The 13223-nt window shown below is 42.1% G+C and overlaps 1 protein-coding gene across 1 annotated transcript in view; it reads right to left on the bottom strand.

Moving 5' to 3' along the window:
* CNGA1 (cyclic nucleotide gated channel subunit alpha 1) overlaps positions 1-13223 on the bottom strand; it is a 38446-nt gene that overhangs the window by 7864 nt on the left and 17359 nt on the right. The window contains exons 2-4 of the mRNA XM_037742591.1: positions 8871-8991; positions 7641-7757; positions 6098-6160 (exon numbers count right to left, since the gene is read on the bottom strand). Coding sequence (XP_037598519.1) covers positions 6098-6160; positions 7641-7757; positions 8871-8989 — 299 coding nt within the window. The 5' untranslated portion in view covers positions 8990-8991. The remainder of the gene's footprint in view (positions 1-6097; positions 6161-7640; positions 7758-8870; positions 8992-13223) is intronic.

Below are 13223 nucleotides of genomic sequence, written 5' to 3'. Positions count from 1 at the left end.
AAAAAAAAAAAAAAAAAAAAAAAAGGAGGGCAATTATCCAGATAATAAACAAAAACTTCTAAAGTTAATATAGATGTGGGAAATAGAAGAAAATGGATATGAATAAAGGCGTAAAACCAATGAGAAAAATTTAAGAAATAGCCCCCCAAAGAGCGTTCCTCGAAAGTGTTCATGTATTAAAAATAGTCACTGAGAATTTTAAGAAAATACCATCAATTTTCTTTAGAGGAGATAACCCTGACTGAAGCCATTTTTCACCAGTAATCAGGCTCTCTCGTAATATGGTGGAGTCTCAATTATTAGAATAATTCTCTGGATTTAAGACCACCTTTCTCTACACACAATTTCTTCTTGAGTGGAGACTGTGTAACTAGTGCCTCTTTCCACACTTAGCTTTCTCTATCAGCAGGGGAATGAATTCTGAAGTCAGACAGATTTAGGGTTTATATCAGGCTGCCACTATCAGCTCAAATGTCTTAGGAAATTTCATTATCCAGATATGAATGAATAGGTATCTTCTTACCACTAGGATAGTCAGAAAAGGGTTTTAAAGGGAGGTAGGTCTAAAGCTAGGCCTCGAAGTATGAGTAAGAGTTCGAGAAGTAGAGAAGGGAGAGGATATTAGAGCAGGAAAATTTCTAAAGTGCAGTGGACTTAATCTGGGTAAGAATGGCCAGGAGAACTGGAAAGCCACAGTTGAGAAGAAATGGAAGATAAGATTGACAAGTGAGGCGAGGCTTAACATCTAAAATGGTCATGTACAAACAGGGACAGACCATAAAACTGGATAAGGGAGAATTTACTGTTGTGGGAGTACATGTCTGTGAATCAACATTTGACAACCTGGAATGGATCCTGAAGGATGATGTGGACACACTACACAAATGGCTCTTGGAAGCCTGGAAAAGATAATGGCCCACACAAAATGAAATAAGCATTAAACAACACCATGGCAGATGGTGGAGGAAGGTATCAAAAGACCCAGAAAGGTGGCATCTTGAAGTGGATACACTGTGTTTGGAATATAGCCTACCAGCTGGTTATTCTCAAAGAGAGCTCAAAGGATGCAAAAGTAACGTGGAATGTGCTGGTGAGAGGGGCACTAGCAGCTTTGAGAAGCACAGTGGTGCTATCCTCTGTAGGCCAGGCCTGATGGTGGGAGATGCCATTACAGAACTGGGTTCTCTGAGAGCAATAGGGATAACAGGATCTGGAAATAACTGAGACTAATGGCGGTGCTTACCCATCAGAAGTAAGGTTGGTCCAGTAATTATAATGAGCATTAAGGTAGGTATGGCGACCAAAGGGCTTAACCCATAGACCGCTATGGAAGAGGTTAATAGAATACAGTATTCCTAGACAGATGGGAAGGCCTGTTAGCTAGTTAGGGTGCTGTTTAATGTATACAACCAAAACAAACCAGGAATGAATAATTAGGAGGTTGAGGGCAACCTACTACATCAAAAAAATCAGAATCCTGGCAGGGCACTGTGGTTCATACCTGTTACCACAAAACTTTGGGAGTTCGAGGTGGGAGGATCACTTGAGCCCAGGAATTCAAGACCAGCCTAGGCAACATAGCGAGACCCCATCTCAAAAAATAAATTGATTAATTAAAATTTAAGTTAAAAAGAAATCAGAATCCTTTCAACAGTTTCCAGACCTAAGCCAGCACTTAGACCTAAAATCACTGACTAGAGGAGAAGCCAGGACGCCATGAAAAAAGACTCTGCAACACTATGACAAATATATTCAGTAATGATTTCCCTAGTCTTTCTCCTAAAGAACCTATGGTCATTACTTAGATCACTGTACTCTGGGGGAAAAAAAAGAATACCTAGATACATTGAAGACTGTTTGGCACAGGATCCAAGTGGATGTTGAGACCTAGGGACTGAAGTATCATCAGACCTAGGGACCGGTTAAACTTGAGGAGCATATGATGTTCCAGTAATAAGAGATTCCTGGAGGAGATATGACTTATGTTGTTTCCACTGGGTCCACAGACCCACTACTACACCATCATTTCTCCAGTTCCTAAATGTAATAGTGAAATGTATATAATTATTGAATATAAAAGTAGAATGTATATAAGTTCCTTGATATAAAAGGGAAATGTACATAATTGTATAAAATTATGCATGCAGGAGTTGTTGTTCCTCTTAATTTTCCCATGTAATTTATCATCTGACTCCTGCAAAAACCAGATAGATCCTAGTGGACGGCAGTAGACTATTGCAAAATCAACCAAGTAGTAGCCCCAATTGCAGCTGCCGTGTCCTATGTGGAAAATAACACAGAGAGCTACTCTGTGATCATTTTTCCACTTCCTAAATGTAAAAGTGAAATGTACATAATTCCTGAATACAAAAGGGAAATGTATATAATTGCTCATGGGCAGAACTCCTACCCCTACCCCCACTAGTTCCTTGGCTTGTGAGGAAAGAAGAAGCCCTGAAGTAGGAAGCTTCTACCAAGTAGAAGCCCTGAAGCTGCTTCCCACCCTCTGGCCAATAGCAACATTGCATCCTGGGGAGATTAAAAAAAAAAAAAAGTCATTCTTAAAGACCTAATGCATGCAGGGTGGTGATCCCTCTTCATTTTCCCACATAATTCATCATCAGATCCCTGCAAAAACCAAATGGATCCTAACGGACAGTAGTAGACTATTGCAAAAATCAACGAAGTAGTAGCCCCAATTGCAGCTGCTGTGTCATATACAGGAAATAATATATTCACCTGAGATACACTGCATACATGAGGCTCTGGGTCAGTTATGTGAATGTCATTTTTCATGACTCTCAGGAAAGAGGATAGAAATAGCTCTCACTCGCATGGGATAAAAAACTATACACATCTCCACTCTTTTCCAAGGCTCTGTTAACTCTCCTTCCTACTGTCACGACAGCCTTGAGCAACCTGGATCATGTGGACATTTCTCAGAGTATCACATTAGGCCTCTATATCAATGGCATTCTGTTAATCAAACCCTGAAATAGGATTACCTAACCATGGACATAAAATGAATGCCCATCATGAGATGGATTCTGTCAGAAACAACAAGTCATAAGGTAGCAATCCATCATATGATGAAGTAAGCTCTCTGAGATTGAGCATGAACCAGAGGGAAAAGTAAGCTGCCCAGACAGGTGGCTTAGTACCTTTTTTTTTTTTTTTTTGAGGAGTCTCGCTCTGTCACCCAGGCTGGAGTGCAGTGACATGATCTCAGCTCACTTCAACCTCTGCCTCCTGGGTTCAAGCAATTCTCTTGTCTCAGCCTCCCAAGTGGCTAGAACTACAGGCACGTGCCACCACACCTAGTTAATATTTGTATTTTTAGTAGAGATGGGGTTTCACCACGTTGGTTGGCCAGGCTGGTCTCGACTCCTGACATTAGGTGATCTGCCTGCCTCAACCTCCTAAAGTGCTGGGATTACAGGTGTAAGACACCATGCCCAGACTTCAGTGCCCTTCTTTATGTCATTTTCCACTGTTGAAAATTCCCATTCATTTTCCACTACGTCACTTTCCACTCAGCACCTATTTCTCCGCTCCCACCTGTGGCCATATGTGGGGTTCTTTAGTAGCAGCTGATACAGCATGTTGCATACATGGGTCAGTTTACCATGTGGATGCAAGCCAGAATGGGCTGTGTCTGCATCACAGTCTCACTTAGGGGTGGTCTTAGAAGACAATGTGAGGTTAATTTCCCCAGCTTCAAGTAGTATACAGTCATCTAGTTTGTATGGAAAAAGAAATAGCCCAGGTTGGGTGCAGTAGCTCACACCTGTAATCCTAGCACTTTAGGACACTGAGGTGGGAGGATCACTTGAGGCCAGGAGTTGGAGACCAGCCTGGCACCACTGCACTCCGGCATGGGCAACAAAGTCAGACCCGGTCTCCAAAAGAAAAAAAAACGAAAAAGAAATAGCCCAAATTAAGAATATAAAAGGACTCATGGGCAGTCACAAACGCCTTGACTGATTGGTCAGGAACCTGGATGGAAAAAGATGGAAAGATCAGGGAAAATATTTCTGAAGAAGAGGCAGACTGAATGAACACATTATGAGTATGAGCACAAAGTTTGAAAATCTTTGTTTTTGTTTGTTTTTTGCTCTTAGTGAAATTGCCAGTTACAGAGACCAATGCTATGACTCCAATACAGTGCTTTCTGTTGAAGAAAGTAATCAGTCACTTGATGCTAAGTTAACTAAGTTGGACTCCTGACACCATAGAAGAGGCATTAAACATATTGATATGAATTGACATATGTATGGCTATTTATGTGCTTTTTTGCCACAGGACTTTGACCAGTTCCATTATTCAGGGGCATATGAAGCATGATCACTAATAGGAAACATTACTTAAGATCACTTTGGACCAAGGACCCACTTTAAGGCAAAGGAAATGTGGCATTGGACCCTGAGTATGGGATCCAATGGTCCTATCAACTGCTGCACACTGTTTATCAGCTACTGACATGATAGTTAAGGAGTGACCTTTTGAAGGCACAGCTGAGATGCTATCATAAAGTTTATACTCTAAAAAGATAAGATGTCATCCTCTAAGATACTGTATATATGCTAAAACAATGATCATTGTATGGTTCTCTATGCTTATAGAGAATGCATTGGTCTGGGAACTAAGAGGTCTAAGTAGGGGTGACAAATGTAGGAAAGGTTTGCTTCCGATTCCTGCAACTTAAGGATCTGTGGGTCTAGAGGTCCTGGTTTCCAGAGGACTGATGCATCTGCCAGGGAATGCCAGAGTTCCATTAAACATTAAGCTATGGCTACTCCCCAGCCACTTTGGGCCCCTCATGCTAAGAAACCAGTAGGCATGGAAGAGAGTCACCACACTGGCAAAAGTTATTGAACTTGATCATCAGAAGTAGGCAGTGCCGCTGTTATACAATTCAGGAAGGGGAGATGTATTTGCACCCAGGTGGTCCACTGTGGTGTCTTTTGGTATGTTCCAGCCCAGTTTTGGTGGTAAATGGGCAAGTACTGTAGCCATGACTCAAGAAAGGCATGGTGACCCAGGACTCAAGTCCTTCAGGGATGAGTGTCTGTATTGTTCCACCAGCTAAGTCATCTAGACCAGCAAACATGCTGGCCAAGGGTGAGAGGACTCTAGAAGGAGTAGAAGAGGAGAGAGTGAAGAATTTCAGCCGAGGCCACAAAACCACCTGCATCTATCAGAGACCTTAGTTTAATCCCATTAACTTTCCTCTTGTAAGCTTTCTCAGGAAAAAGGAATAGCCAGGATCCTGGAGTAGGTATTCCCAGATGGGATGAATTTTCTATATAAACAAAATGGATCTGAGCAGCACACAGGTGGGCTGTATAGTGGCTATGCAGGTGGTGCACAAAATCCAGGCACTCATTCCCCACTTGCCAAGAGTGTTGGTTGCTGGCAGCTCACAGTTTTTCCTCTCCCCTGGCTGGTCTTGGCTGAAGGAAACCACCATGCTCAAGGTTATGCTCCATCTTCTAAGGTCAACCTTTTTCCAACAACTGTGCCTGGGTACAAAGGCCCAAATCTATTACCTAAATATGGGACAACTCTAAAAGGTCATCCCTGCTCGAGGGCTCCCTATAGAATCACATTGTACATCAGCCCTATTCACTGAAGTTTGACTTCTCCCTCTGCCCGATACGGACCCCCAACTCCCTTCCAGATATCGTTCCCAAGACCGTTCCTAACAAACCTCTGCATATGAGCCTCCAACTCAGAAACTGTCTCCTGAGGAACTTCATCTAAGACACATTGGCTCAAACTGGAAAGGAGTAATATGTTCCATTTGTTTTTGTCAGTCACTCTATCCACAAAAAAAGCCAACTGTACAACACTATAGACACAATTTTTCCACATGTATTCAACTAAATGAACAAATAGATAAATACTACTTTTAATATGGGTAGCTGAATTTTTCCAACATAGACAACCAAACAACAAAATGGTAGACTATCATTGCCATTGTATTATATCTTTTGCTTAATAAATATTTGCTCCATAACAGATTCAGATATATTCCTATCTTTTTACTGGTTTCCTTTAAACCAAAGCTTTGGTTTTCTATTGTAAATGTACTTACTGGTCTTTATTGCTGCTGTTGTTCACATTGAAAAGTGCAATAGCACCAGGCAGGTACTGCTCCCTGGGGAAAGAAAAAACATGCAGTGAAATCGCAATAGTCACCATCTGTATAATGTCCATGGTAAGCAAATGGTCTGAAAGAACAAATTCTTTTCAGTTTCTACTCATTACTAAAGACTGCCTAGATGATATTTCAAAAACATATCATGAAGCATAAAACATAAAAATATGTCATAAGCCTCCATGAAGTATGACTTGCTAAATACCAGTGTCTTGAACAAACGTGGTGATATGGTTTGGCTGTGTCCCCACCCAAATCTCATCTTGAATTATAGCTCCCATAATCTCCACATTTCATGGGAGTAACCCAATGGGAAGTAATTGAATTATAGGAGTGGGCTTTTCCTGTGCCATTCTTGTGCTAGTAAATAAGTCTCACAAGATCTGATGGTTTTATAAAGGGCAGTTCCTCTGCACGTGCTCTCTTGCCTCCTGCCATGTAAGACATGACTTTGTTCCTCCTTGGCCTTCCACCATGATTGTAAGGCCTCCCCCGCCATGCGGAACTGTGAGTCCATTAAGCCTCTTTTTCTTAATAAATTACCCAGTCTCAGCAGTATGAAAATGGACTATAATACACGTGATTAGTAAATGCATATCAGTCATCGTTCATTCCAAGAATTAGCTTAAGTAAACCAACCTCAATGCCAGTAACTCCCAATAAGAAACCTAAGACTGTCAGGGAAAATAAAATGAGGAGAAAAGATAAATAAAAACAATGGGAAGGCTGGATATAATCAGTGGGAAGAAAAATAGGAAAGAGGAAAAAAAGGGGAGGAAAAAAGCAAAGAAAAAGTAATTATGTCAAATAGGGTGGGAACCCCTGCTCCACATCAACACCACACACACCCCTTCTGCAATCTCAAGTCTGGTATCTGAGGTTTTTACAACTTCTTTATTTCCTACTAAGGATTTTTTGCTTTTTACTTCTAGCACCTCTCTCCAGTGCTCTATTTCCTAAACATAGGACCAAATGGGATGGAGCATTTTAGAGAATAACAGCCAACCCTCTCACATGTACTTGCTTCAGGGCCCTGAAAGAAAAATCAGAGAGAAACAAGAAATCAGAGAAGACTGGGTTTCTTAAGGGACAGACATTGGTCTCAGGAAAAATGAAGCAAGAGCGCGTACAACTTGGAACCCCACCGTTGTGAATAATCATCTGGCAGTGGCAATATTTCCCAAGAGAGGGCATGGGTAAGGAACAGAAGTAACTCCTGCTGAGATCCCATATCGTGTCTAGACAGCAGAGGCATTTGCCAACCTTGCTCTGCGGAAGAAGTAAAAGACCTTTTATCTAAACAACACTTTACAAAGCCATATACCTAGTGTGTGATTATTAGAACGCCAAGAACATGCGTGTTATTTCTATCCTACTGCTCAAGGTCATTGCCATGGTTTGATTGCAAAAAATCAAAACACTGCAACTTTAGGCATAAATGGTTAAAGACAGGTACCGAGAGATGGATCATACTGCTCACCTCTGCGACGGTCCTCCCTTTCTGTGTGACTTATAACTAGAGGAACCCCTTGTATGAAGGTTTTCGTTCTCTGATTCTTCACATATAGAGGCACTGTCATCATCATCAGAAAAGGAACTACAGTTCATCAGGAGGCAGAGAGAGAGGTGAGTTAATGTTTTCAACCACTGGGGAGGAGCAACATTTCTCACCACGGGGATCATTACCTCACCTCTTTTCTTCTCAAACTAACACACATAACAATTTTTAGTTAGTGTGAAGTTAGAACTATACAGAATACATAGAATTCTATAGAATATATGCATAATTCAGTAAAACACATTTAACTAAGAAACTACTTTCTAGGTTTCCACATTCCTATTGCTTGATGCATTGGTTAATGTTAACATTTATCAAATCGCAAGTGTGGTATCTGGGACTTAGATCACATAATACAGTTGTGGGAGCTAACTTGTTTTCTAACTAATGTTTCCTCCCACTAAAAGTAAATTCGACCACATTCATATATATTATATTCTTTTATAGGGTAAGTACTTTAAGTTATACTTTTAAATCACATTGCCAGCATTTCATACTCTGCATATTTTTTATATGTATCTATGGCAATGTCATCTCCTTAGATTCTAAATGTCCCATGAGGAAAAGCCCTGCCAGTGACTAAAGAAATATTTGGCATAGGTGCTTAATAGGTACTTCCAAAAAAGTGACCACAGTAATATCTATATTGAGGCCAGGAATGGTGGTTCATGCCTGTAATCCCAGCACTTTGGGAGGCTGAGGCCGGCAGATTACTTGAGGTCAGGAGTTCGAACCTAGCTTGGCCAAAAAGGCGAAACCCCGCCTCTACTAAAAGTACAAAAAAAATTTAGCCAGGTGTGCTGGTATGTGCCTATAGTCCCAGCTACCGGGGAGGCTGAGGCAGGAGAATCGCTTGAACCTGGAAAACAGAGTTTGCAGTGAGCCGAGATCGTGCCACTGCACTCCAGCCTGGGTAACAGAGTAAAACTCCATCTCAAAATACATAAATAAATAAATAAATAAATAAATAAATAAAATCTATGTTCATTTGTTAGACAAGTCATGCTGTCCCAAAGTATAAATAAATTTGCTAAATTAAATATATTACAAAGTTCAAGGCTACAAATTATAAAGCTAAATTGAAATTAAACCTAGTTAAATTAGAGAACTGTGGCTAACATTAAAAATGCATGGGAAAATGTTTGCATTTACCTGCATGCTCCATTTTCCATCCTTCGTATTTCCTTCTCAATATCTGGTACAATCACATTGGGCATGTTTACAAAGGACTGCTGTGTATTGATAATATTTTTCTTCATGGTTAGTTTCATATCTGAGAAGAAAGAAGTCTTATTAGTGGGAAGACTATTTTTATATATTTATATATATAAAATCAAAAGTTTCACCCTATGTATTAGTCTGTTCTCATGCTGCTAATAAAGACATACCTGAGACTGGGTAATTGATAAAGGAAAGAGGTTTGTGGACTCACAGTTACACATGGCTGGGAGGGCCTCACAATCATGGCAGAGGTCAAAGGAGAGGCAAAGGCATATCTTACATGGCAGCAGGCAAGACAGCTTGTGCAGGGAAACTCTCTTTTATAAAACCATCAGATCTCATGAGACTTAGTCACTATCATGAGAATAGCATGGGAAAACCTGCCTCCATGATTCAACTACCTCCCACTGAGTTCCTCCCATGACACATGGGGATTATGGGAGCCACAGTTCAAGATGAGATTTGGGTGGGTGCACAGCCAAACCATATCAACCCTGACATTTTTCTTAGACTATAATAGCACCTATTTGCAGTTTTACATAGGAATTATCCTTTAATAGAATACAGGCATGGCCTATTCCCCTAATTTCCATTGACCAGTTTTTTTGTAAAATTTTTTAAATTTAAGAATGTACCAGAGATAAAAATCATTTAAAAATCTGGATTGATCCCAGTTTCGAAATATTCAATCAATGTAACTGTAGAACAAAACCACAGGGACCTCACATATCCATCAAACAATTAACTAACAGTAAAAAGCAGTAGATGTAATGGAGGTAATCAGCTGTGAATTTCTACAGGCATTTAGACAAAATCGTTTTCAATGGGATTCAAACTTTAGAAGAAATAAATTGATCACATTTTCAGCAAGTCCCCTAAATTATTCAGATGCATATATACCCAAGCAACTTATTTTGAGAAACACTGGCCTAAACTTTAGTCAGGGCGTATTACTTCCTCAGCGAAGGTAGAGGATGCAGGGTGGAATTTCAATTCACTTTCCAGCTGCTCCCAGCACACCCCATGCTCCTTTGTCTGCTGTCTGAGACATTGCCTTCTTCACTGGCTTCAGCTTCCGACTGTCTGTGATTTCTGTTCTTGGTCCTCAGGAAGGATCCCCTCTCCTGTTTGAGGGCACTCATCTAGAGAATGCCAGTAACTGCTACGGGAGGTGGGGGCAGGGAAGCTCTGGGTAGAGAAGGGTGGGGTCCCTGGCGAGGGCTCCACACTCAGGTCTGTGCCCTCGGACCTAAGTGAAAACAGGCACTCCTGTTTTTGCCCCAGTGTTGCATTTTCCGAGAGACCACTCTGGCCCCAGATTCTGTGCCCATATAAACCTGAGACCTTAGCGGGCACACACACAAGTGGCTGAATGTCGAGAGGAGCCCAGGAACAGAGCGGGGAGAGCGGTGGAGAGCAGCAGGGCTGCACTGCAGAGTAGGAGGGAAGAGGCGTCTGAACATCAAGAGGAGTTCCATCGAGAATGGCGGAACTCCAGAGGAAGATTAGCCCCGCACCCCTCCACCTTCCCACTCCAGCTCCCCATCCGCTCAAAGTCACCCCGAATGTTCAATAAAGCCTCCGCATTCATCACCTTTCAAACAGTTCGTGTGACCTGATTTGTCCAGGACTCAGGAAAAGGATGGGGCGGGGGCGGGGTAAGTGAGCACGGCTGTCCCGGGAGTGCGAGGCTAAAGGGGCATGCTAACTCGTGCCCACTTGGGCTTGGGCACCTGTCGGTCTGCGTGCTTCCCCTTCCCTCGGGGGTTTGAGCAGCGGGGCGACCGAACAGGCGAGCCACACCCCTGCCACACGTCCTGCAAGGGGAATCAGGGAACCTTCCCACTTCATAACCACATGAAAGATGCCATCACCTGCTGCGCCCTTGGCTTCCAATACTCGGTACCAGAATGGTTCTGACTGCAGAGTTGAGAACGTTCTTCCCCTTAATCCCTACTGGCCTTGATCGCCTACGCCTGGAGTTTGATACCCGCTCTTAAAAGAGCCAGCCACTTAAAGAACATGCTTATGTTCAAAAAGAGACATGTGAGGCATCCCTTGAGGGATTCCCCGGAAAACCTTGCCAGCCTTTTTAAGGGGATAAGGCTGGAGGCCCTCTGGGTGTAGGTGGAGCCGGAAGTCTGTGCCATTGATGACTATGCAAATTTATTTGAATCCAAAAACCCCATGGGCCCAGGAAACTTTAAGCTATATTTAAAAAGGGCTGCTATATTAAGGTACCCACCAATACAACTAGACCAGTTGTTTGTAACCATCCTTTATAACTATCCTTTTCTGATCGGTAAATACTCAACAACTTTGATAGTTGTTAAAAATTTTAGTATAACTTTTTCCTAATTTTATTACTTAACAGTTTTGTGTACATGCATCAGTGACTCAATTAACATATGAATTATTGGAATCCAATAAAATTTCTTTCTTTCTTTCCTTCTTTTCTTTCTTTCTTTTTGACAGAGTCTTAGTCTATCATCCAGGCTGGATACAATGGCGTGATCTTGGCTCTTTGCAACCTCTGCCTCCTGGGTTCAAGCAATTGTCCTGTCCCAGCCTCCCAAGTAGCTGGAATTACAGGCACCTGCCACCATGCCCGGCTAATTTTTGTATTTTTACTAGTGACGAGGTTTCACCGTGTTGATCAGGCTGGTCTCGAACTCCTGACCTCAGGTGATCCACCCCCTCCCCGCCCCCGCCAGCCTCCCAACGTGCTGGAATTACAGCCGTGAACCACTGCGCCTACCATATAACAATTTTTTTTAATGCTTGAGCTATGCTATGAGAACAGATTATTACTAAGGTACGAAGTGGTGGTCCAGCTGCAGTTTCCTGCCTGAGCCATGCTGTTTCATGCCTCTGTACCTCTGCAGGTGCTCTCCTTGGGCTTCAAAAGCCCACTTCTCTTGAGTTCAAATAGATGTTATCCATTGCTCAAGTCCAAGCCACTGACTCCTCACCTTTGACCTAAGCAATTGCTTCCTTCTCTTCTCTGCCACTGCATTTTGTCCATATTTCAATTATTTTCCACTAGCTAAATTGTTACACACTCTGTCTTCGCAAGGCTACAACCTCCTCTAGGAGAGAGGCCTTTGTAACCATAGCAGCATGCTTGCACATAATGGGTACTTAAGAAATGCTTACAGAATGAACAAACTTTACTTTGTGTTTTAAAAACTATAGTCACAAAACATTTCATTAGAAGTTGTGAAAACTCACTGAATTTGCAATGACTTTGAAATGGTTCTTAGGGCGACAGATAGGGTGAACTGGCCCACATCATCCATTCTTCTCTCCTTCTAGTGTGCTTTCATAATCTGCAAAACCTGGAAGAGCTAAAAGTCTACATTACCCAGTCTGCTTTGCAGCTCAGATTCTGGATGGCATTTATGGTGCTCAGGTTTAGTCAATTAAGTGCATTTGTATGAGATTTGGAAGGCGGAAGTGAGGTGAAGACAACGGTTCTTCCATTTCTGCTATGGCTGCCAGCAAGAACGGGCAGGGACACGTTGGGTATTCTGAGGCAGCTATCCCGTCTGATCAATAGTTTTCCTGATGCCAAAGGAAGGGCATCCAGTTTATGCTGGAATGCATCTATCAGGAGGAGGGTGACGGTTGTGCCTGATTGCAGCGGAAGTGGCTCACAGTTAAGGGGGTACATTCTTGAAGAAACAGCTCCAGTGGGAGCTTCCTCACTGCCCACTTTCAGGTTACAAGATAGGAAGAAACTTCCCTGCTGGCTAATTCTGGGATGTTTTCTGGGGTCATGCCTGTGGTTCAGCCTAGAGCCTATTGCCCCAGCCCTTCTAATGACTGTTAGCATCTATTTCCACGAATGAAAACTCTTTCTGTTGAAAAAGGCCAGTGTACAATTCGGTTTCTGCAAATGAACAAGTTCCTTTCTTGATTTTCAATACATGAAGTGCTGTAGAACATTGGAGATGGTTGTCAAAATGAGGGGAAGGAAAGGACAGAACAGGAAATGTGAAAGAAGAGAAAGAAAAAGAGAAAGAGGGAGTGTGGGAGAAGTGGTAGAGAGGAGAAAAGCAGAGCACATTACCCAGACTTTTTGTTGCTATTGTTGTTTGAAGAAAATTTAGGAGGAACATTAATGGTCAAACTGCCTTTTTTAATTTTTTGCAGGTATTTGAATATCTACATTACAACAAATTCCAAATTTTACTGCAAATTTTTATTTTATTTTTTGAGATGGAGTCTCACTCTGTCACCCAGGCTGGAGTGCAATGGTGCGATCTCCACTTACTGCAACCT

This window comes from Cebus imitator, unplaced genomic scaffold (genome assembly GCF_001604975.1).
Source record: "Cebus imitator isolate Cc_AM_T3 unplaced genomic scaffold, Cebus_imitator-1.0 Scaffold124, whole genome shotgun sequence".
Lineage (NCBI taxonomy): Eukaryota > Metazoa > Chordata > Mammalia > Primates > Cebidae > Cebus > Cebus imitator.
Note: the sequence above shows the minus strand (reverse complement) of the source record. Positions and strands in the feature narration are given on the sequence as shown.